Source organism: Apus apus, chromosome 4, assembly GCF_020740795.1.
Source record: "Apus apus isolate bApuApu2 chromosome 4, bApuApu2.pri.cur, whole genome shotgun sequence".
NCBI lineage: Eukaryota > Metazoa > Chordata > Aves > Apodiformes > Apodidae > Apus > Apus apus.
Window position 1 is genome coordinate 88,871,919 of NC_067285.1, and position 25,782 is coordinate 88,897,700.

The following is a 25,782-nucleotide window of genomic DNA, read 5'->3' on the forward strand; positions in this document are numbered from 1 at the left end:
TGTAGTTCAGGCTTCTCCAGAGCTGCAGGTAAGTTGCCAAAGGCAGGTGTATTTTTTGTAGATTTCCATGGTCTCTTCAGTGTGGGTGGATATGGGGAAAAGGGGAGTGAAAGACCCCTTGCACCCTTGTGGAGGTCTAAGGAGGGTAAAACACTCTAGTTACCTTTACAGAAAAGGTATCCATCCATATCTTTTCTTGGTCGTCTACCGAAAAATGGGATTAGATTATACATCTTCAAAAGAAGGGATATTCAGCCACTGAACTTTAAAAAAGTATGTATTTGATGACAAGCTGTTTGATCAAGACTGTAAGAAACCCTATTGATATGGGCAGAAACTGTAAAAAGTCCTAGAAATCAATGATTTAGCTATTAAAATAAAGAAACATTTAGATCCTCAGCAGTGACCCCAGTCTCATCTCCTCTTTTCCAAGTATTAGAGGCTTTTAACTATGCAATATATAGTTGGGCATTAAAGGTTTTCCCAGTCTTTTCCATATCAGCTTGGCTGTCTTCGTGGATTTGATGCCAGGACTATATCAAGTCAAAATCAGCCAAATAATGAATGCCAGAAAAATGATGTAACCTATAAATTACCTGTATAACCTGTAATGTTGGTGGAATCCATAGTTTACAAAAATGCCTGGAAAGGCTAGGTAATGCCTTCCACAAGAAAAGTACTGTCTTTCTTTCCACTTAATCTGATGGTAAAGTAGAAATGGGAAGAGTGATGAAAAGCTTTTCTGCTCCTCTCTGTGTTGTGATAAATAAAACCTGATCAAACTATATTTGAAGAGTCGTAGCTTTGGATAAAACTGGTTTTGAGGTATGGCCAGTATGTCTGCATCAAAAATCATTAGGAGGATACATCAGCATAGGGGCAGTTAAAAAAAAAAAAAAAATCTACTTAAGATATTGAAGTGCTTTCTGAGCATATGGAGACAGACAAAAATAGTCCCCTTCTTACAATAGTCCATGATGTGTGAGATTTCTTTTGGAGAAATCTTGGAAGAATTGGTGATAGAAGCTGGAGGAGCTGAGAAAATGCTGAATACAGAAAACATTTTTAGGGAACATTAATCCAGCTTGTGACCACTAAATCCTTCTTGGAGTCATAAAGTTCTTTTAGAGAGATGATATAACCCAGAAAATCTCTGAAGTGATCAAATATAATTTAAAGCAGTATTTTCAAAATGAGCATATACCTGCTAGTAACAAAGAAGCACCCTGGGAGTTTCTGTATGTTTCTATGCTACAAATACATGACAAAATAATCTAGAATATCTCTTATGATGTAATAAAAAAAAAGTTGAAATTAGTGAGGGCAATGGTCATATCAAAAGGTATCAGCAAGTACTCAGAAGTGATTTATATAGCTTACAAGGCTGTTTACTGTTAATTTTAACTATTTTATGTTCCCTTCAAACCTCATTTTGTAAAAGTTTCAGCAATATACAAATGATACAGTTGTTCCAATATCAAGGACAAAAATCTCTCGTTTTCTTATTAGTCTTACTTAATTCTTCATAGTCAGTGCTGGATCTAAGGGAGATAATAACCACTGATAAATTTGAAAAGTGTTTGAACTAATTTTCTAGATTTAGAGAAACTATGTTTTCATTTAGTTTTAGGACTTGTGGGGAGTAAAAGCACCGAAACAGCACCTGGATCCTACATCAATATAACCTGCAGCAGGGAGGGTGTCACAGAACAGTACTGTGTCTGCCTTTTCCTAGAAAAAACAACATGAGCATCTTCTACAAAGCCATGAGTACTTCTTGCCTGGTGCCCTCCATGGCATGTCCACAAATCTTTCAACCTGATATTACCTTTACTGAAGTGCCTGGACTGAAGAGACAAAAGACATCAGTAATAATATAATAATATTATTTCTTCTGAAAAACCTGAAAATCATTCAAAGACCAGCTCAGTTCCTAAAATTGCTGGAAGGGGGAATAACTGAGTGAGTTTTTTGACTTCTACCTGTAGCATAGCTACTGGGCCTATGGCATCCATGTTCCTTATGACTCCAGGTATGGATCTGAGAGGGGGCTGAGTGATAATGTTTCTCAGGATACTCGTGTGGGGAGATCATTACTGGTGAATACCACTTGACTTTTTTATTTCAGGTCACACAGGTGTCTGTACATATGTTAAAGGTAATAAAACAATCTAAACCCAAGGGTGCCCCTGGCTCTGCCAGGGTGTTGTTGGCTTTCTTCCACAGCAGCTGCCAGAAGTGGCAGTGTTGTAGAGCCACAGCTCTGTGTCTGTGACTAGCCAGCAGAATTCTTCCTACTTCTGAACTACCATCTATTGTCCTTGCTTTAATTTTGTCAGTTTGGCTTCTGCCAGCAAAATTTTTTTGAGGTATCTCTAGATCAAAAACTCTCACTTAGAAATATTTTCTGTGTTTTGCAACAGTAGATTATCTTTTCTTGCAAGTGACAGGAAAACTAGGGATTATCTTGACTGGAGGCCAGTCCTAAGTATCCCCCTGGCACAGTCCATGCTATAGTGGAAGACTGGTCCAGAAAAACAAACTACATCACTGTACAGAAGATCAAAAGTGGCTGATTAATCCAGGCAAACTTATCTGATGTGGTGGAATGGTTAAACAAGGAACTGCTGGGCAAACTCAAGTGGAAAAAGAGAATCTATGGATCATGGAAGGAGGGGCTGGCCACTTGGGAGGAATATAGGACTGTTGTCAGAGCATGTAGGGAGGCAATTAGGAAAGGCCTCTTTAGAACTAAACCTTGCTAGTGAGGTCAAAGACAATAGAAATGGCTTCTTCAAATATATTGCAGAGAACTAACACTAGAGGCAATATAGGCCCACTGCTGAATGAGGTGGGTGCCCTGGTGACAGAGGATATAAAGAAGGCAGAGGTACTGAATACCTTCTTTACCTCTGTCTTTACAGCTGCAGACTCTCTTCAGGAGCCCCGGATCCCTAAAGCCCCAGAAGAAGTCAGGATCATGGAGGAGTTTGCTTTGGTAGATGAGGATTGGGTTAGGGAGCAGTTAAGCAATCTGGACATCCATAAATCGATGGGTCCAGATGGAATACACCTGTGGGTGCTGAGGGAGCTGGCAGAGGTCATTGCTAGGCCACTCTCCATCATCTTTGGTAAGTTGTGGGCAACAGGAGAGGTGCCTAAGGACTGGAGGATAGCAAATGTCACTCCAGTCTACAAGAATGGCAAGAAGGAGGACCCAGGTAACTATAGACCAGTCAGCCTCACCTCCATCCCCAGAAAGGTGATGGAACAACTTGTTCTTGGCACTATCTTTAGGCATATCAAGGATAAGGGGGTCATTAAGAGCAGTCAATATGGTTTTACCAAGGGAAGTCATGTTTGACCAACCTTATAGCCTTCTATGAGGAAGTAACTAGTTGGATAGATGATGGTAGAGCGGTAGATGTGGTTTATCTTGATTTCAGTAAAGCATTTGACACCTTCTCCCTCAGCATCCTTGTAGATAAACTGCGGAAATGTGGTCTTGATGATCAGGTAGTGAGGTGGATCATGAATTAGTTGAAAGGAAGAAGAGAGTTGTGGTCAATAGGACAGAATCTCTTTGGAGGTCAGTGACTAGTGGAGTCCCTCAGGGGTTGATACTGGGACCAATACTATTCAACATTTTCATCAACGACCTGGCTGAGGGAACAGTGTGCCCTCAGCAAGTTTGCTGATGACACTAAACTGGGAGGAGTGGCTGACACACCAGAGAGCTGTGCTGCCATTCAGCGAGACCTGGACAGGCTGGAGAGTTGGGGGGGGAAAAACCTGATGAAATTCAACAAGGGCAAGTGTAGAGTCTTGCATCTGGGGAAGAACAACCCCATGTACCAGTACAGGTTGGGGGCTGACCTGCTGGAGAGCAGTGTAGGAGAAAGGGACCTGGGACCTCTCTTTACTATGAGAGTGACAGAGCACTGGAACAGGCTGCCCAGAGAGGTTGTGGAGTCTCCTTTACTGGAGACATTCAAAACCAGCCTGGACAAGTTCCTGTGTGATGTGCTCTAGGTGATCCAGCTCTGGCACGGGGGTTGGATTAGATGATCTTTCGAGGTTCCTTCCAACCCTTAAGATCTCATGATTCTGTGAAATTAAACCCCTGAAGAGCTGCTGATCCATCCTTCTGTTGTTCCTGATCAGATTGCTAGTGGAGCCAGCACAGCAGCTTCTTGTTGGCATGCTGGTTTTCACCTGTGTGTGGAGTTAAACAGGCAGTTCCCAGAACCTCATCACGGGACGTGATGTGACCTTGGTGTGACATCCTACTGTCTGCATTATCCAGGCTTGTGAATACTACATGAAATGCCATCCACAGGCATGCTGCCTGCTCTGTGAGGTTTCAGCAGAGCATCCAACATTCCAGTAAGGCTGTCAGATCAGGATCCTGTAAGGCAGTCAGGAGATGAGGATCCTGTCAAAATCTGAGGAAGCAGACTGGTAATCTGCAGAGGCCTAAATAGGGCTTTTAAAATTGGAAGCAGAACTGACTGCCTAGACAGAGTTTTTTGAAAGATAAACAGCATCAGCAAGCTAAGTGGATTTCAAGCACAGCTTTAATTGTTTTTCAAAGGAATCAGAAAAGGGCACCCTAGCTGGAACAAGCTCTGAAGTACAATCCGGAAGATTTCAAGTGTACAGTAGTTCTTAAGGTAATCAGGCATTTCAGCACCCGGACATACTGTAGCAAGTAATGAATAAAGCCTTTTAATGTCAGCATTGACAGTACCGTAGTCTTGGAGTCAATTAAAATCACCTGCTGTATGGGCCCCTTCACTATGAACTCCTCATTGAAATTGACATGCACACTGATTGCCAAACCTAAAGAATTGTCCCCACAGCACACTTGATCAGAAGAACAAGTTGTTTATTGCCAATACCTGTTGTGCTTGGGGACACCCCGACCCCGTTCTTTTCTTCCCTCTTCTCTTCACCCCCAAATCCCAAAAGCCTGTGACAGACTAACAACACTTCTGCGCAGATTTTAATGTAATTGCTGCAGAATCCCTTGGTCCTTGTATAATAGAAATTATTTGGGTCACCAAATCTTGTTTCCTAATTATAGGAATGAAAAGAGAAAAAAAAGATAAAATGTGAAACCATTCCCTTATTCTGGCATTTTTTTTGCTTTAGAAACCCTGGATAACCCACTCGCTCCCATCCATTTTAGGTGCGCCCTGTTTTAACCTTGAAGTTAAATCGTCATTCCTATCCTCTCCTCTTTCCCCAGCTCCTCTTGCAGCGGAGCGGAGGGACCCTCCTGCTCCCAAGCCCTCCATCGCTGGGGAATTAACCGCTTCCCCCTGCCCCCCGCCGCTCTTGGTTTTGTTCCCCTCCTGGGGACCAGAGATGACTGGGACGAACGAAGACTTCGTCGGCGCTGTCACCACCACGACGTCCCCAGCCACCCTTCTCCCACAGGCACCCCACCTCGCTGCACCCCCACCGGCAACCATCGGGCGGGAGAGCAGCCGCCCCCCCTGCCCCGCCAGCCTCCCCGAGGGGGCTGCGGCGGCCGCCCTGTGCCACGGGGCACCCAGGAGGGGAGAGCGGGGCGGGGCGCGGGGCCGCGGGCGGGGCGGGGCGGAGGTGGGAGCCGGGGGAGGACGGCGGGGACCGGCGCCTGTTGCCCCGAGAGAGTTAACGGCGGGGGGGAACTCGCCTCTCCTCCGCCCGTGCCGGGCGCCTGGCAACCGGGGCGCCGCGCATGTCGGGCCGCCGGGGGCTGCCGCCGCCGCCGCCCCCTCGCCGGGCCCCGCGTCCCCCTCCCCGCCCCGGACAAGGCGTTTAACGTGCCCAGGCGTGAAGTATGGCATGGAAAGATGGTTTCTGCCAAGGAGCCAGCCATCGCCATGTCCTCGGGTCTCTCCATCGCCCTCCTGCACTGCCTGTGCCTGGCGACGTGGTGAGTACCCCCGGCGGCGGCGGCGAGGGGACAGGGGCGGCGGGTCCCGGTGCCGCTGCACCCGCGGGCTCCGGCGCCTCCGCTCACCCCTTCCCCCTTTGCCTTGTAGTCTCACCGGGCCGCCAGGGCAGAGCAAAAAAGAGGAGAAATTGTGGCCGGAGAATTTCACCAGCATCCTGAACAGCCTCCTGGATGGCTATGACAACCGGCTGCGACCGGGATTCGGGGGTACGGTGGCGGAGCGGTGCCGGCATGGGGAGGGGGAAAGGGGGGGCCGGGCGGAGGCGGCGGGGGCAGCAGCGCTCGCCGGTCGTACCGAGCCGTTACCGACCGAAAACGCGTGTGTCACCCCCCAACAGCGCTCCGCGGTCCGAGCCCTCCGGGGAGGGAAGGACCGGCGGTGAGGCAGCGCCTGGCACCGAGAGCTCCGGGGCACTGAGCAGCCCCGCTGGGGCGGTCCCGGGCTTAGCCCCCCTTCGCTGCTCGGCCCACACCCTGAGTTCGGACTGCGGCTGTTGAGCTGGGGGAGAAAAAAGCCCTGCGAAGCCGGTGTGCGTTGGCTTGATGAGGATGGAGGGACCTGTCTGGCATCTAGCTTCTTCTGGTTCTTGACAGTTTTTGACCCCTAAATCCCACGGATTTCCTCATAGAAACAAGTGTACTTTTACCAGCGTAAGAAGTCGGGTCTTTGGTGGGTTCTGTTCCACTAGTTAGGGAAAACCAGAGCTCGGGTGCCCGACCACACAAGTTCTTTACCACAGTTGCTCCAATTCCAGCTTTGATTTAGAAGTAGTAGACTTAATTGCTGTATAGGAATTAGAAGCAGAGGAGACTCAAATTTGACTTCACCTGTGTGCTGCATGTGGGGGTTTTGTGCTGCTTTCGTGCCCCGTGCTGTTAAGATCCAGTTCTGTGTTGCTGAACAAGCAGCCAGGCTTGCTGGTGGGTTTTGATGTTATTGTGTAGGGACTTGGAACCAAAAATTATGAGGGTCCAGATGAAATAAAAGTTTATTTTGTAATCTGGAATGAAGATACTAAAAAATACGTATTTGAAAGTAAAAAAATAATAGTAAAAAAACCCTACAGTCCTTATGATGCACAAAGCTATAACCAGTGTTTTCTAGACTGCTTCCCATACAGGACTGAATGAGATCCTTGCGTAGGTTTATGTTGCGAAATACTTTCTTCCTCCTCTGGAAGTACCTTCTTCATTACATGTGATCGCTCTACACGGACATGTCGGCCAACACGTTCCCCACATGCCGTGCACGGTGCTCACACGCACGACTGTGGTTGTTAAAGGACAACACCTGGAGTCATTGATCGCACCTTTATTATTTTGAGTGTATGGGATAAATGAGGCCTTCTATAAGTTAGCTTACATATTAACTGAGTAGGAAGCTAAATATATTTGCACCCAGAGGAATCATTTGGAAGTGGTAGCCTTTTGCAATTTAGCCTCTGCAGAGAGGTTAAAGACACTTCTGCACGTGTACAAGAGATGTGCTAAGTTTGGCATCGTTTTAGGTTGAATGCCAACTAATTAGTCATCTAGCAAAGATGCTTTATGAGCATTATCAGATTTCCAAAATTAAACAGCTCCTAAATATGTGATACAGCATAAAGTTTATGTTGATTTTTATTTCAATACAGTTGTCCTTTGCAGGATATTTTGCAAGAGTAGATCTTTTTGCCCAATCAGTGTTGCACACTTTCAGCAAAATTCTGTAAAGGAGGAAAAGTTCATTGTATCTCCTTGAACTTCCATAACAGCAATATGGAAGTAAATAATAGAGGGAGGAGAAAAAAAACCCTGAGATTTCAGCCTGGAGAAAACACTTCTGAGTGAATATTTCAGAAAATTGATATTATGTTGCTTCTTGCTTCTTCCTTCCTTACAACATCTAGGCTACTCATCTCTGAGTTTGAACTTCTAAATAACACATGGGGAAAATTTTTGAAATTTTTGAAAATGATGCCTGCCTCCCTAGCTCCTTACAGCAAAGGTTACCTTCACTGATTTGATAAGAACAGCTTTTTAAAAAAATCAGACCAAAACCAAGAAAAGAAAGAAATTTCTGGAATTGGTCAGATTTTACTTTTTAGATAACTCAGAATAATGACTATGGATTAGTTATTGAAATATATACTACCCAGATCAAGTTTTCCCTATATTTTGGTTTCTTTTTGCTGATAAATCTTCACAACAAATGGACTTCATGTTAAAAGTGGATCACTCACCAGTTTCTAGCATAGCAAACAAAATGTCAGAACATTTAGAGATGGAAAAGGATAGTGTGTTTTGGTAACATTAAAACTACGTCACTTTCTGATGAGCAGCAGAATATTTATTTTTTGTTTTATTCTTGAAGCTGATTCACTATTTTTCATGTAGTTCAAAATGAAATTAAGATTTTATTTTAAGAACGAAAGCTCAGAGGTCTGACTGATGCTGCTTTTAAAACTTCAAATCAGTGAAAACATTTCTAATTCTGGCACAAATTATGTTTAAAATCAGACTCGGGGAGGTAGCCAAATGCTGAATTTTGCTGGCATCTGCCAGAGTCACCACAAATAACAATTAATAAAGATTTTGTTCTGGGTGCAGAGCAAAGCAGAAACGTATTTTTGAGATTTCCTAAAACTAGATCCAAATTCTCCATGCCATCACTAAGAAGTACAGTTTTTGGTAGCTATGGAGGAAATTGCCAGAGCATACTTACAAATGTGGAAATGGTCCCTTGGAGGGTTTTGAACCTCAGCAGAGTATGTGGAAGCTTGTGTTGGTATTTCTTAGGCAGAAGCATGGTGTATGTTGAGGGTTAATACAAGAATAAAGTTCCCCATGTCATGTGATTGACACCTTGCATTACAAACTCACTTGATTAAATGGACTTCTAAAACCTAGAAAGTTGCTGTCACTTATAATTACTGAGAAGTTTGGTAGTGTAGTAAGCAAAACCAGAAGGGTTTATGACAAAGTTGATTAAAGACCATTTTGAGTGAAAGTTCCCATTAAGTCGGGGGGAGGAGGAAACCTAAAGAAGCAAGAGAGAAGCTAAGAGGTTTCATCTAGAAATTTAATGAAACAAAGCAGAATGGGCGGTTTTGTATAGGTAGCAATAAAACTCCCAAGTGCTGTCAGGAACAATTTAAATGCATAAAAATTTTGAATTTCAATAAAGGGAAGGTATTTAGGAACTAATGAATAAACTAATTCTAAATGATGTTTGAAAGTAGTGTAGTGGAAATGAAGTAAATTCCATTCCCTACAGTGTCCTCCATTTTATAATTATCCTTAATTTCAGAATGCAATTTGTAATGCATTTGTATTTCCCAGTCAAAACCATTCTATAAGAATAGAGTGTTTACAGAAACCAGTTGTAGTGTGATTAATTAAAAGCATTATCTTCTGGAAAACTTCTAGTATTACCACAGTGCTATTGTCATTCAGCTGTAAAACTTTGAAGCAACAGGATTTCTAGTTACAACCTGACTCCAGTTCTCATCTGCTCTTAAATTTTTTTTGCAAGACACAAAGGTGAACTACAGAAGGTTGCAAAACCTGGATCTTCTCTGGAAATCCCCCTTTTACCTTTCCAGTGGTGATGAGTTTCAAAGTGACTATAGAAGTCAAAATTACTTTTTCAAAGGAGCATTAATCACTGGAAGTGAAAGACCTGGGTCTGGATTGCCATTTTAAACACTTGCATGGTTTCAGATTTTACCTGAGCAACTCCTCAACCAAGCAGGCATGTGATTCAAACCTGTATTGGATTATAACTTTAGAAAATATTAACAGTGTCTTTGAAATTTTCATGATAGAGTAACTCATCACACTTTGGGAAGTAAGAAGGAAGGGGGGAACTGAAGCTGGTGAGGACAGTATCACTGGGTGCTGCCACATCTCAGCTGATTTTAATTCATTTTTCTGTTAGTTGTGCCTTTTAGAGAACATCTCATATCTAGTGTCTTACTTTTAATGGCCAATTTTATGGCCACACCAAAGAAGGAGGGTGGTGTGTGATTTGTCTCCTGTTCACATCTCTTGGGTTGACTGTGAAACCCACTGGTGTTAGCTCTAAGCGGGCCCACAGCCTGTTCCTGACCCATTGTGGTGTGGTTGTCCATCAGCTGGTGAAAGCTGGAGCTCTCTCTCCTCTTGGGTTCTGTTATTTGTTTGAGGTAGAGTCTGGCATGAGCTGCAAGTCTCCCTGGCAGCTTGTGACAGTGCTGTGGCTTTCTGTTTAGAAGTTGCCACATATACTGGCTCATGAGTAGAAGGAACAGGACTGTGTTCATCAATTTTCCTTCTCCTTTCCTTCCCTTTTCATATTATTTCTCATAATCTTGTTCCTGTGAAAGTGCAGCAGAGTACTTGGTGGAATTAAACTTGGCCATTGTCTCCTCCAAGAAGGGTAGGAGGGGGCTTCCCTGCCCCTTCTAGGCTGTATGATGTTCAGCTGATTAACATAATTTCTGAATAGTTTCATTTCCTGTCAAAGCAGGAGGAATTACTTCAGTTAGAAAATAAACACAGAATAAATTTGAAGAATTTTCTCTTTTTAGAGAACAGAAAATTGTCTACATCAATATCTGCTCTTACTCGAAATTCACGTCTTGTCAAGATTCCATTGCTCAGCATAATAGTTGTAGTAATGTAGTTATTTTTTAAAATTGCAAATGGACTTAAGTGAGCACTGTGAAGTGAAGCTGATCCTTTTTTTTTCAGGCAGTTGTCCAGTCTTCCTCAGCTGGTGAGAGTAGATGACTCAAAGGCTTGACAGGATGTGGTGTTAGATACCTGTAGTTGACTGATTTTAATTTGGCCAAGGTTAGTAATGCTTGAAGTCATTGCCATCTGTCCATTGTTCAGTGACCTGTATAAAAGTAGCTGGTATTCTTAGTCCAGTTCTTAGTAGACAGGTGTCCACATCATGAAAACTGGCACCAGTATCAAGCTTGTTGACTGTCTCAGCAGAGTCTATTTGCTGATGAACAGGCAAAGGAACAGAGTAATCTCCTCATTTTTGGAGGTGTGTTTTTCCCTTTTCAGGGTTCAGACATGCATGGATGAACATATGTAAAGGCAAAGGTTTTTGTGTGCTGCTGTGCTTTATGTATTTCTCTATTGGTAGAAAACATAGCCCATGTGTTTGAATTCCACATTCATTTTTAAATATTCTGAGTTCCTAACGGAAATCTTACATATAGCAGGCGTCCTCCGCTGTTCTTTCTGATAGAATGAAGCAAGAGAACATGCTTCACAGTTTGGCTATTTTTTCCTTTTTTTTTTTTTTCCCTTTGCCTAGGAGGTATCAGCTCTACTCCGACAGCAAGAATTTGGAAAGAGAAACCAAATCTTTCACATGTAATTATATTTTTTAAAAAAATATCTGTAGCAACTGTTTTTTGTTTTTTTGTTTTTTGTTTTTTTTTTTTTAATGTATCTGTAGGAACTGATATAATATAATTTCATGTTAGTTTATTTATCCTGTAACTATCTCATAATAGCAGTAGTAGCTGCACTTAGCATTTAAATAGTACTTTTTATGCTGAAACCTTTGTACAGACTTGTTTGCTAATGTTCCCTATAGGCTGTGTGACTCTTGGTGGCAAAATTTGCAATGTACAGAAAGCCTGTGCAGGATTTGACTGTTTGCATACAGTGGAGATCTCTGCAGTGACAGTTGCCTATGGAGACGCAGGGATAATGGAGCCCAAAGTCTTTCGCTGGGAGCTGTGCTGCAGTTCAACCCATATGTTGGCATAAAATGCATGGGAGAGCTGTCTTATGTTCCTTTTCACGGGGTTAGGGCTTGGCATCGCTTCTTCAGCCCACACGTAATGTCTCTACCTAACACTGAACTATTCTGGCTTTTTGCAGGGGTTGCTTTTAATCCTGCCTGAGCTTCTGTGTATTATCTTGCAAGCAGTGATTCAGACTTAACTGTTCCCACTGCAGTGTGTAGGACTCTCCTATTTCATTGACATAAAAATACACACCAGTATGTTATAAATAGTTCCTCAGCATTCCTGCAGATTTCTGGTGGATAGATGCTTTCTGAACATCCATTGATGGATGAGCCCAAATGGACATATTTAAAGTTAATTTGCCTTCTTACAAGTTGCTGCATTTTATTGCCAGTAGTAGCATTAAGGATTCTAATAGGATCTTCTGCTTGCACAGCCTGAGTTGATTAAGTGGTGCAACATGCTAATTTTTGAGGGCTGCTTAAATCACCAGTAAAAGTAGGTTAGGTGACTACAGATCACCTCCTCGTTGACAGGAATTCCCATGATTAATAATAGTTTTTAAAAAAGAAGCATGACTCACTATTTGTACCCCCGCTATTGTTACCAACTTGGAGCTGTGTTTTCTTCTAGAACACGAAGAGTAAGGGATTGGCTTTGGTATCACCATAGATACTCCTGGGTCGGCATTAAGTATTTCTAGCATGGAGATGTGCTAGAAAATGCTGCAAGGTTTGGCTTTAACAGTTGTGAACTGATAAAGTAGGCGGAAGATGTGGAGCATAACAGGGCTGGAATTGGAGAAAAAGCATTAGGGAGATAATCAGCTTCACTGTCCCTTCCTGCTGTCTTCACTCCTACTAAACTTTTTATTGTCTGACCAGGGTTTGGATGCAAAGCAAGGATTTGCATGTCAGTAGTACCTGGATAACTGTTATGACAGCTAAAATATTTCTAGATTGTCATTAATCTGCCATTTTCTTGTGGCCTCAAGTGTGATTTTAACATTTGTTTTGGCACTGTACTGCCATCATGTTGGGCAAACAACCAAAAGTAACTTTAATTTCAACCTTATTTTGTGGCTTCGTTATTGTCTGACAGTTCCCGCTTCTTCTTTCTCATGGGTCCTACTAATAAATAAAGCTTAAAGGGCAGAATAGCAGTTACAGAAGAGTGAACTCAAGCATCGTTTTAACTGTGCTGTAGGATTTCTAATAGCATTAAATCTTAGGCTTTCTGATTTGATGAGCTTCTTGGTCTTAGCTCTCCCTTTCTTTCTTAGAAACTCCAAAAAAATGAACTTGCAAAAAACCTCTGAGCACTTACTGTCTGTGAGGCTGTAATCATTTAATAAAACAAAATAAATCAATGACTGAGGAGAAGCAGCCCATGTCTGTGGGAAAAATCTGTCCCTTTGCTCATTTTGATATGATTATAAAATTACAGTGTTCTGAGAGCTAAACAAAATAAGATATGGCCAGAGGAAAGCAGTTAAAGTTTGGGGTTTTATATAGTTTCTTAGAACTAACAAATAAAGCAGTTCCTGGAAGGGATTCTGAAATTTGAGTGCGATATTCAGTGTTCTCTTATTGTCAAGTAACAGAGATTAGTTCCTACATTTTCTTTATAGAGCTGTGTGGGAAAATGTCTTTTTCATTTGTGTAGAACTTTGATTTCAGAAACATTTCAAATTCAGATGAAATAAATATTTGTAGATAAATTACAGTCTTGTGGTTATGTGAGGTCAAACACAATTGGATCTCTTGTATTTCTGTGTACAAGTACGATTGGGCTTTTCTCCCCTAGTTTTTAATACTGCAGATGAATGTCTTCACTGCCAGAATCTTGACAGCTCTCCTAAGAGCTTTTCCAATATCCTGGAGCTTTTCTGTTCTCCAGAAATAATTATATTCAGGAAATGTTTTTGGACTACATGGTCAGTAAAATGAGTGAGTGGTCTAACCACTTATGGATTTCTCTGACCTAATGAACACTACAAAGGGGAGCAGCTTCTATTTGGCATGTTTAGAGAGCAACCCTTTGCAAAACAGTGTGGTATGAAAGTGTGTTATCTGGAACTTCAAAGTTTATTCTTAAAACTTCATAAAGAAGAACATGCCAAACTATCCCAGCTTTCCAGGGACCACCAAGCTGCCGGCTGTTGTAAGGTGAATTTTCTTTAGAGTTTGGCTTGAAAAAATGTCTTTCTGTGAAACTGTTAACTTCCAGCAAACTTGTTTATTTGACATTTAGCTTAAAAATTCTTATCTGTTTTTCTCTACATGACTTGAAAACTGTTTAGTGGTATAATTTTACATTGTTTGATTTTGTTCACTGTGTGATACTTGTTCTAGGTGCAAGAACTATAGGTTCCATGTTCTCCAGTTGCCTATTTCTTTTTTTCCTTTTAACATTTGACTCAGTGACATCTGTGAACAGTGTTCTTTAAAAGTTGTGTTGTGTTTTTTTTTTTCTTTCGTAGAGGGACATATTTGTGTTTTGTTAAGAATTTTAAGTCTTTCCTCCTTTCATTTTGATTGCCAATACTATTATAAAGCCTGAATTGACAGATTCGAGCCACTTAACCACTTCAGAAATTTGAGTTGTGGGCATTTAGAAACTGGTTGGGAACTGTTAGAGCTTACATTTTTTTTTCCGAACACATACTGTTAGAAATAATTAGATTTTTTAAATTTTTTGTTTAATAAGCAGTGTGAGTTAAATGCCTGAATTAAACTATTAGGTACTTCTTTGATCATAGAATCATTATAGTAACTGGTAACAATTAGCAGGTTTCCATCCCTTAACGTTCCAAGAGGAATCTAAATTCCAGTTAAACTAGTTAGTGCATGTGTTCTTTGGTTTAAGGGGAGTTATAGAGTACACTGTAGAATGAATGCCCATCTGAAATTTCAAGGTCTTTTGTCCTGTAGTAAAGGAAATTATATACTAAAATGAAACTGCTTTCTCTGATGGTTTCTTTGTGGCACCCAGCTGTAAGAGTGCAAGACCTCTGCTCAGTGCACTGGTTTGAATCAGCATCAGTAGTGCTTTCAAGACAGGCTTTGTAGTAGCATTTGGACCTAGGCTGAGATCCTCAGAAATTGTTAGATTCCAAAGTTTATTTTGATTTTCAGTGTTAAAGCATTGAAGTGCATCTCAGGATATGGATGCTGTTCTTGATCCTGCATTACTAAATTGCCCAGTGCATGGAATGCTAATACCTGCAGTCCAGTTACTACGTAGAGCTGAAAGTTAGTACTAAATGCCTTGGGAAATACTAATTTCCTGAACATGGTAGTTCTTGTTAATTAGCTTGGTGTTTTCAGTGTGCCTTTTAATTTTTTGACATCTGTTATCTGTTGAGACAGCGTCGGTTTTCTGAATGGCGCTTTTCATGGAAATGCTGCTTTTGATTTACTGATGTGGTGAAGGTAATTGAGCAGTGCTTGTTTTTAGAGACTTATCTGAAATTACCTGTATTTGCATTTTGCTCTTGCTCGTCCACAGAATTCTCAAAGTGATAACTGTTCAAATGCCAGGATCATTTATGGTAATTGTTGACCTGCAAAATTCAAATTTTCTTGCTCACTTCCTTTTCATACATTAGGTCCTGTTACTGAAGTCAAAACAGACATATATGTCACCAGTTTTGGACCTGTTTCTGATGTAGAAATGGTATGTATTTCTGGGATTAAAATGCCATTTCCTCATACTGAGAAACCATTAACTGCAGTAAGGAGTGGATGCTTCATCCGTACTGTTTTGTCAATCATGCAAAGTAGGTACGATTAGTAACAGCTTAATTTACAGGTTATAATTAGCTACATCAGGCCTGATTTTGGTCACACTTACACTCTTTTTTGGCTGGCTTAAGGAATTAACTTCACAGGATTTAAACTAGAGTTTCATGGTGTAGAAGCAGAATCAGGCCTCCCAGGGAGCATCTAAGCCTGTCTACTCTGGGGAAAACATGCAATACCTATGAAATTGCCTTTCCTTTCTGAAACTTGTGTTATTCTCAGGTGAATAATAATGATATCTTTTCACAAATACTTGTTGACGTTTTCATTTCAGATGAATGCTCTTTGCTCGTCTTGGTGCCCCTTTTAGCATCACTTGCAGCGAGTATTTGACTGATAAGAGTTTTCTTAAGTGTCTGCAGAAACTGAACATCAAAGTGACATTCATGAAATACTCAGAGAAGAGAAACATTACATTTGCACGTACTGTTATTTGTGCCTGAATGGCATCTGCATTCATTTGAGGTCAAATCCAGCATAACTCTCATAAACTTCTATAATTCAGTTGGATACCCTTAAATCATACAACAATTTATCTTTTGGTAAAATTTCCAAGAAATCACATAGAAGTAACACAGCCATGTGTGCTGAACTAAACTTCTTTAAGGGAAAGGCAGTTTCAGGGTAGTAACTTTCAACATACGGTGCTGTGAGCTTTGTGGTGCACCTGATTTGGTTCTATCATGTGGAAAGGTATGTGGCAACAAGATGTCTTTTTGATGGCTAGATTCATGATAGCAGTCTTGTGCTGAAATGCATCTTACTCCTTCAATGTTTGTCATGTGCAGTGTGATGCTGTTCAGTGTGACAAGGGCCACAAGAACCTGGTCCCAAGGAAATCTAGTGATGTGTGCCTCAAAGCTAAAATGCGGGATACACAGGATCTCTCAGGCTTCACTGAAACATTTGACATGGTGCTACATGGGAAATTATTAGTTATATTGGAGAAGACAGGAGTGAGAACACTGAGTAAAGGTAGTAAAGGAATTGGCAAAAAGAGAATTTTCAGCAGTTGTTTCCCTTTTCGTCATTAGATATTAGTTGGGAGAGTATTCAGGGATCCAGGAATTTGTTTTGGAACAATGTTTAGTTAATATATCAACTAGTGAATGACCCAGTGTAAGCTGAATGTGGCACCACTCCTGAAACTCGCTGAAACAGGAGTCATATAGTCTCAATACAGGGAAAGATCAGAATATCTTTTTAGAGCTGTGTTACTTCCATAACAATGTAAAGAAAAGCATTGAAATCTTATATTACAAAATGTGTCATGTAGAAGCTAATAATGGAAACTGCTACTTATGAGCTATGATGTCACCAGCAAGAAATTACACTAGAAAAGAATCTTTTCATAGATTAACTGTAAACCACAGTGGAGAATGCAGCCATAATTCTAAGATGCATTACACAGAACACATGACTCCTTGCCCACGCAAATAGATATGGCCATACGATTAAATGGTAAAATTATGCAGAAGAATTTGAAATAAAGGAAACATTGTTTGGCCTAACAACAAAATCACAACTGTATGTTAGAAAGGACTTGAAGCTTTCTGTGTTATCTTTTTCAGTGTACATAATGCTTTTTTGTGAAATGCTTTAGCTTCCCAAGATAAGAAATGCATTCCTTCATTCATTAATTCACATGATTTCTCATTATGTGCCTGTGTCTGCAGTTCTGAGGTTATTGTTTCATGTTTTCTTTGGAGCATCTGAATGGCTTTTCTGAGGAAGTTAATGGGATAGTTATGTAGATAAAATCAAATGTATCTATATGCAAGTCTATATGTAATGTATTATCCATGTTTTGTGGGCATGGCAAAGGAAGGAAGTATTTAGCTTTTCTCAGTTAAAAGCTTACTTTCCATGAGTTGAAATAAAAATTTCCTTCCTGACTTTATAGTGTAAGTAATTGTTTATCCTGGTATTTTTAATTTAGTCATCAGCAGAAAATCCATGGATATATTTTCTTTAAAAATCTGTTGACACTTACTGTCAGAAATTATTTTGTTTCTACTTCCATGCTTGACTACAAATTCAATTGCCTGCTTCCTGCCAGCTAATTAGATTAATTATTCCTTAATGATTAAATATGTGTAGCAATTCATTGATATGATTAATGTGGGAAATTAAGCTATTAAGAAGTACACAACACACTTAAATTGGTGGAAATATGTGTAGTGGACTTAGGATTTTCTTTACTACTGATTTCTTTGCTTCTGAAAGGTTTCTTTCTTTACAGGCAACACTTACACATGCAAGTGTGATCTTTGTTTTTCTGCAATTTAATACAGGAATATACAATGGATGTCTTCTTCCGTCAGACGTGGGTCGACAAAAGATTAAAGTATGATGGCCCTATTGAAATTTTAAGACTAAACAACTTGATGGTTTCAAAGGTGTGGACTCCTGACACTTTCTTCAGGAATGGGAAAAAGTCTGTTGCACATAATATGACAGCCCCAAATAAACTCTTTAGAATAATGAGAAATGGCACCATCCTGTACACAATGAGGTACCTAACACGTTTGTTCAGCTACTTAAAATTACTGTATGCAAAAGTTATACTGCCTAGATGAAATGGCAACCAGAGACTATTTAATTTGTTCCATTATAGGCTTACAATAAGTGCAGAGTGTCCCATGAGATTAGTGGATTTTCCCATGGATGGTCATGCTTGTCCTCTCAAATTTGGGAGTTGTAAGTTGCAATTATGAAATTTCTTGTCACTACAGAATTTAAATAGTAGAAGTAGATTTTGAGCAATTGCTAAAATTTCTGTATATTAGTCTTGATATGCAATCCTTATGCAGACAAAACTCCTGTTAAGTTCCTTGAGGGTTTTCTTTAAGTCCTCAAAAATTAAACCCAGGCAGAGAATTGAAAAGCAGGCAGTGATTCGGCGATTATGTTAAACCCCACTATTCTGGCTAGAGTTGCTTGAAATACATAGTTTTGCTTTGTTCTTAGGGAGGAATTGGATACGCAGTGATGTAAGAGATTCTCTGGAGAAGACAAAGAGGGTGGGATCCATCTCAACTTGCAGCAGACAGGTGAAAGGCACTTAGGGAAGCAGGTTATTTGACTTTCTCTACAGTTAGTGGAGGCATATTGACAACCTGAGATAAATGTGCAGGTTATGTGCAGATATGTGATCTTTAGTTGTATTTGGCTGTCTCCTGGCCTAGAATGGGAGTCTTCATGGCAGGTTGAGAGTAGATAAATAGTTTTTAGGCTGGTGAGATGAATCTTAGTGCAGGTGACTTGCCTATTCTACTTTGGCTGGAACATTTTGGGGCATATCCAAAACAACCAAGTGAGATAGTTTTGTTTACCTGGTTTGAATCCACAGCTGAGAGCTCTAAGACTGTCTGGGGTTGGTTAGTGCACTCTATTTAGTACCTTGTCACTCCTCTAAGCCTTCTCAGTCACTGACTTCACTGCTTTACACTCCAGTGTAGTCACTGGCTGGACATTAATCTGTTTTCCTTGACTCCAAATCTCTGAAGCTAGGAGTGGCTAGAAGCTCCTCATAGTCTTTACTTAGCATAACATTTAGCTTATACGGGTGGCTAGACAACCAAAAGGGGGATATTAAAAACACTGCTCTGATAAGGTTTTTCATCCTTCTTACAGTGAGGCTGGAGACCAGGTGCTGCCAAAATTGTTTTTGGTATCAGCTGTACGATAGGGGAGCTTCAATAGCGGGGACTTCTCCACAGGCACATTTCTTCAGGCAGAATCACCAGCCAGCAGAAGTTATGCTTGACACTAACCTGACACTTTCCTCAGTGAAAGTTGGAATAAGATGTACCCATTTCAAATGCAAGACTGATTTAATTTTATTTTAACAGGAGTTTGGGCTGTGTATGGATTGAATACTAGCCCTAAGTTATGTCTTTTGTATTAACTGTAAAATGGTTTTTTGAGTGTACTTATTTTTGGGCTATTGTGAATCGTGTACTGACCTCTAGTTTCTGGCAAATATTTTAAACACAAGTTTAAAATATCATAGTTTTTAGTATAATAATTCTCTCCTGTAAAAGATGTGCATGGTCTTCAAAATGTATCCCCCTTGTATATGCTCTTTTTTGTGTGTTGATGTATTTTAACAATACTATTTTAGATAGAAATTTCTAAAATAATTTAAAGACAACCTTTACATGCCCAATAAGGGCTGTTGCAGAAAGATCTTGTTTTAAGACTTAGCATTCAAATGCAAAGTGAATTTGTATGTGACACTTGGCATATGACCTTCGCTGCTATCTATTCTTTTGTGAGGGTGGCTTTTGGGGGTAACTTAGCATGTAGGGTACATTCTGAAGTTGTCTGTGTGAGTCTTGCCATTTGATTTTGGTAGGATTGGATTGGGCTTTTAGTCAGGAATGAAAAGTAGTTTCCTATTTATGAAAACTGATGCTGTGTTGTAGATGCTTATCCAAAGAGTGAAATGATTTATACCTGGACAAAAGGACCTGAGAAGTCAGTGGAAGTTCCTGAGGAGTCTTCCAGTTTAGTTCAGTATGACCTGCTTGGGCATACGGTGTCCACTGAAACCATTAAATCTATTACAGGTAGGAATCTCATCAGTTAAAGTCATCTGGAGATAAAACTAAACCTGTAACATTGCCTGAGGCTTTTTTCTTTCCTTCCTATATGGTATTTTACTGAATGTCATAAGGTATGTATTAAGGGCTGAGAGCGTAAATCTGAATTAGGTTTTTGTCCTTCAGATTTACGTTTACAGATTCATTGCAGTCGATTGCAATGGTCTTTCAGCAAGCTAGAATGAGATCATTACTCTGAGGGACAAAATGAGCATTTAATCACTGCTTAAAATGCAGTTTGAAAAGTCAAGAGGATTCCTGGGTGAGGAAGTCATTTCTCAGCACTGTATCCACATTATGTGCAAAAGACTTCCTTTGTTTGGCAGTGCAAACAGCTCAGGGTAGAAGTACAGCATACAGAATGGGTTATTAAAGCCATAAAAACCCTCTACTCAGATAAGGAGAGGCACAAATGCGTTAGTCACAATAGATACTTCTGCTGATTTGTGCTGTAAGAAATACGGCAAATGGCAACTACATGCATCTGAAATGAGTGAAGTATCACTGATGAGCAGCGTGGTGATAAACAAGCATATTCCCAAAATATTTTTAAAATTTGGAGTAATTTTCTGAGCATCAGCAAGTTTGGGTGAAATGATCAAAATGAAACAGATAAAGTAAATATATTTGATGTATTGCTCTGTGAATATTTTTCTCAAAGAGAAAACAGCCTTTGGCAGTACACTAGAAATACATTTCTCAACATGTTGGTTATTATGAGTTAACAACAGAATTTCCTTACTATGCCCAAAATGCTTATTCTGTAGTGATTTTTTTAGTCAGCTTATTCAGTTTATGGCAAAGCTTGAATTATGTTGGTTTTGTTTAATATGAATGATAAAATTTTAGATAAACTTACAGTATTTTTAATTCTTGTCAGTGTTTCATTATTACAGTGGTGCTGATGTAAACCTAGTAAAAAGCTGAGATACTTCCATGTAAATGAATGTGCTTTGTTGTTGTTGTTGTTTTATTTGGCAGGTAGGTACCACAATGTTCTGCTTACTATGATAGGTAGATAGCTTTTGCCTTGGAAGCTTCTCCTTCAACACATGCCAGAAGAATTTTTTAAATCATGTCTATGCTGTAAAAAGTGATCCAGTAGTAGCTGTACATTTATAGTACTTTTGGTAGCAGCTTCTGAATGGCACTGTTAAGATTCTACTACTACCAGAATTTTTGTTTAAAACTTTGTTTCGTTCTTGTCTCTAAGGAACGTGTCTTTTTATGCATGTTAAGTGGTATGAATAGCATCAACAATCCTAGTTGATAGTCTGAAACAGTTTTTCTGCAACACAAAGATTTTATGCACAGCCAGAATTTTTTTCTTTTATTTTTTTTTCAGGTGAATATATTGTTATGACAGTTTACTTCCACCTCAGACGGAAAATGGGCTATTTTATGATTCAGACCTATATCCCATGCATTATGACCGTGATCCTTTCTCAAGTTTCATTTTGGATAAATAAGGAGTCTGTTCCAGCTAGAACTGTGTTTGGTAATTACTTCTTTTTTACTGTTTCTCATAGCTCCTCTTTTAATGACTATCATGAGGATATGCCTTTTTAGTGCATGGGGTATCCTGCCTCTGTGCTAGTGCAGAAACAAGGGAATAATGTAAATCTGAGGAATTTTTACTGTCTGTGTTATGAAGAATGTACTACGTGAATCCTTGCAATCTCAAGAAAAGCTTGGAATATTTAACAAGAAGGGTGACATAGTTGCTTGTGGCACATGGGTGTGCATTTGTGGGTATTCTACCCACTTGAGGGAGCAAATTGGGAAGACCTGGCCCTGAGCAATACAGTCAAGTCCCCTCCAGTGAACGGTAGTGAAATTACTTGAACTCACACCTTCTGAAATCCTTTTAAAATAATTTGGGAATATGTGAGATGTTCAGATATCTTCTTATAAGATGCCTGTGATGTCTGTGGAACTCGTGAAGAGTAACGCTAAGATCCTGTTTCTGTAATTTCGTGTTTAGTGCTCTTCTCTCCATTCTGCTATTGCCATTATGAGAATGAATTTAAAAAGCAAAATGATGGCCAGATACTGAAATTATCCTCATCGAATACAGCATGAAAGATACTGCTGTGAAAATGAAACAAAAAAAAACCACCTATGGAAGACAAAACATGAGAAGTTAAATGGAAATCTGATTCCTAACAAGTATGATAAAAACATTTAAAAAACCCCAGTCTTCACAGAGCAGTGTCTTGACTTCATAATGTGTAAAGCAGAACTAATCAGGAAGAGAATGCTCTACAAAATGCCATTCTGTAGATAGACAGATACTGGCAAGAGTAGTAGGAATTCATGTTTCTATGTGATTGCCCATTCAGTCATGTAAGTAGAGTTTAGAATACTGTTTAGTATCAAAAATTAAACAAGTTTAATGATCTGTTGTAGGAGAACCAACCTGTAATCATAATAACACCAATAGCTATCAACTCAAGCACTATGATAGGCAAGCTGGTATATCACTTCATGTGCCTTTGCAATGATGTTTAATAACGGTACTTTTTTTGAAGGGGGTTTTGCCGTGAACTAAAAAGGTGGAATCTGTATTTACAGGCAAAATGTGATAATTGCAAATGTACAAATTAGAGAGCAACAGATATAATTATGTGTAATTCTACCCAAAGATGAGATTGAAAACAAGTAATACTAAAGTTTGGACATGCACTAGGTTACAGATAAGTCTCTAAAACACCTTTGAAAACAAGTGGCTTAAAGTATGGGTAAAAATATCTTTTTAGTTTTCTGACAAATGTCAAAAGGTTTTCCTAACAGACAATAGAAAAGTTACAGGCAAGAGACAGGAATGAAACCAGAATACCTGCTTTGGTAACACCTTTCTAGAGGAACTGTCAGAAGAGGCTAACCAAAAGATCTTTCCGTTGGACACTGCATGATTAGAGAACACTTGGCAAAGGTGCAGGAAAGGATATGCAAGGAACTAAGGCACATCAGGTTGTGATTTCTGCAGTTAGTTTCAGATACTTGAATCTGGTGATTGTGGGAGTTTGGTGTGTCTTAGAGGAGAGAGAGCAGTAATTTTCTAACAGGTTTATAAAATTAATTTCTATATTAAAATACTCTGAAGATATTTGCATACAGTTACGTACATTTCTAATCAGATGGTTGCAAGTATTTAGCTCTGGATAGTTATGGTTCATGTATAATGTCCTCACAAGGACAATTCCGATAAACTGTTTGCTTGAAGTGGACAAAGGCAGAATCAGGAATGATAGGGCTAAGCAGGGATGGGTCTCTTCCAGGAAAAAAATAACTTCCCATAATATTTTTTCCTCAGACTTACACATTTTCAGTGGTGTGTTTTCTCGACATCTTCCCACTGCAGAAGGTTTTGTGAGCTTGCATGTGTGTTTTTATCCTGCTGAGTTTGCTCTGAGATACTCTTTGTGATTTCATGAACTGCTATTAGTCTTTTTTCATTTTTCTTTAATAGGAATTTTTTTTCATTGTGTCCTCTTCTCTGTATGGCAGTGACTAGATGAAGCTTTCTCATATTACATTGCCCAGATAGGGGAGCACAATTTAGGGAATAAGAGATGTGAAGATCCTGTTGGAAAACAGACTTTTAATTACTTTGGATTCTTCTCAGCGTATGCATTTCATCTTGAATCCCATCGGTCATCTCCATTTGTAGGCAGTCTTCCTTTAGGTTATCATGGTAGGACTTAAGTGGTGCTTCCTATATACTCAGTATATTTGTGTCATATGGGATATTCTGGATGAAAAAAGAAAAAAACTAAACCCATGCCTTGGTTTTATACAGCATGTATTTGCATTTGAAGTAGTACCATGAAGTGGTCATATTTTGAGCTCAGTGTTCATGCTTGTACACTTTAATTAAAAAGTTGTTCTTTCAGAAGATGAGATTCTCATTAAATTTCATTTCTTGACTAGTAGCAGAAATGTTTACAAGACAAGGTGTTGGTTTGCTAATTAACAGAGTTGTTAACATAATATTCTAGTTTTCCTTAGCACCAAAATAGTTTGCTATGACTTAGCAGAACCTGGATTATGAGCGGGATCAGAGTAATAGGTGGCATTCTGAACCCATTACAGGAAAAATAATGTTTTTGTTACAGTCTAAGGAGTACTCCCCCATTAAAAAACTTAAGTTATGTTAAAATTTTTAGAGAATAACTTGTAAGAAATGCTGTTGAACTTGACATGAAAAAAATATTAAATGGAGGCTTCCATGTTTTCTTCATGTGGACTGTAGGTGATCTATCTGTTGATGTCGTAGCTTCCCATGACTCCTTTAAAAACTGGTTAACTGTTTTGTGCTCATAGATATGTAATGGTTACCATTACTTAAATCTAATGCGCTATTCACAAGCAGCAGAGAAAGACTCCTATGTGATTTAAAAGTCTTTGAAACTGCTTGCCTATTCTCATTCTGATTTACTCAGATTCAGTTGTGCTTTTGCTTTGTTTCTTTGAAGGAATAACCACAGTGTTGACAATGACAACACTGAGCATCAGTGCAAGACATTCACTGCCAAAAGTATCCTATGCTACTGCCATGGACTGGTTCATAGCGGTCTGCTTTGCCTTTGTGTTCTCTGCTCTCATTGAGTTTGCTGCTGTCAACTATTTTACTAATATTCAAATGGAAAAAGCCAAAAAGAAGACAGTAAAATCCCTCCTTGAATTTCCAGTTGCTCCAGTACAAAGAGAAAGAAGTACAGAAGAGACAGTCACGGTATGTATTCAGCTTATACACGTATTTTCCATGGTTTTGGTAGTGTAGTCAGTAAAAATAGGCCTCTAACTTCTTCCCAGGTTCCCTCTGAGCTAATGCAGTGTAAGCATAATGGAAGACTAATGCTACACCATATTCAATGATAAAACCTGTAAAACAGTATTAAATTATTTCTTGCATTATGAGGTTAACTTGGGGGAGAGGAGGAGTTTGTGTCCGTTTAGCTGCATTATGAGGAAATAATTTAGCTTCATTTAGGAAATTAACTTTCTCTTTGCATGTTGATTCCGATTGGACTGATTATACAGATATTGGCATTATAGATTATAAGGAGAGAATGTTTTTTTTATGTGGTTATTGTCTTTAATGAATCAAAATATGCCATTGTACCTTGAAGCATTTTCATAGACATTGCAGTTCTCTTTTCATTGCATGTATCACCTGTCTATAGTTTTATTTCTTCTTTTGTTAGAATTTCAGAAATGTTTGAAGAATGCTGGATGAAACCTTTGTGTCCACCATAGATTTAATTTTGCGTAATTTATGTATCTTTGCACAGGAGCTCACCTCAACTCCTGAACAGGTTTTGGAGTTCTGTTTAATAAAACACTTTCCAGCTTTCATAGTGCTTCAGGTTAAGCATGGCTGGGTGGTAGCTGTCTTAGTTAATAAAGACTCAATCTCATTTCCTTTTGAGCTCACCAGTGATTCTTCTTTTCTTCCTTTTCCCATTCCCATATGGTTAATATTCTTGCATTGCTTCTCCTATTCATGAGACACCACCTGACAAAGCCCATTGCAACACTTGGTCCAGCCATGTGGTAGGTCAGTAATTCCCAGCCATGGATGACTCTCTTGGCAACACCACTCGAGAAGTAAGATGCCGACAGCAGCATTATAATTTACTCTTCCTGTCAGACTGATTTTCTGATTTCCTTTGGCTGAGCTGTGA

General features: G+C 39.7%; 1 protein-coding gene across 3 annotated transcripts in view; it reads left to right on the plus strand.

The window, feature by feature from the left end:
- Positions 1–5,806: 5,806 nt before the first annotated feature.
- The window catches only part of GABRA4 (gamma-aminobutyric acid type A receptor subunit alpha4), a 34,347-nt gene continuing 14,371 nt past the window's right edge, over positions 5,807–25,782 (plus strand). For 2 of the 3 annotated variants that reach the window (XM_051619033.1, XM_051619035.1), the window contains exons 1-8: positions 5,807–5,926; positions 6,036–6,154; positions 15,293–15,360; positions 17,780–18,000; positions 18,103–18,185; positions 19,916–20,059; positions 21,438–21,590; positions 24,571–24,830. In XM_051619033.1, coding sequence (XP_051474993.1) covers positions 5,844–5,926; positions 6,036–6,154; positions 15,293–15,360; positions 17,780–18,000; positions 18,103–18,185; positions 19,916–20,059; positions 21,438–21,590; positions 24,571–24,830 — 1,131 coding nt within the window. In that variant the 5' untranslated portion in view covers positions 5,807–5,843. Of the gene's footprint in view, positions 5,927–6,035; positions 6,155–15,292; positions 15,361–17,779; positions 18,001–18,102; positions 18,186–19,915; positions 20,060–21,437; positions 21,591–24,570; positions 24,831–25,782 lie in introns of those variants that run through there. The other variant, XM_051619034.1, reaches the window with a different exon arrangement.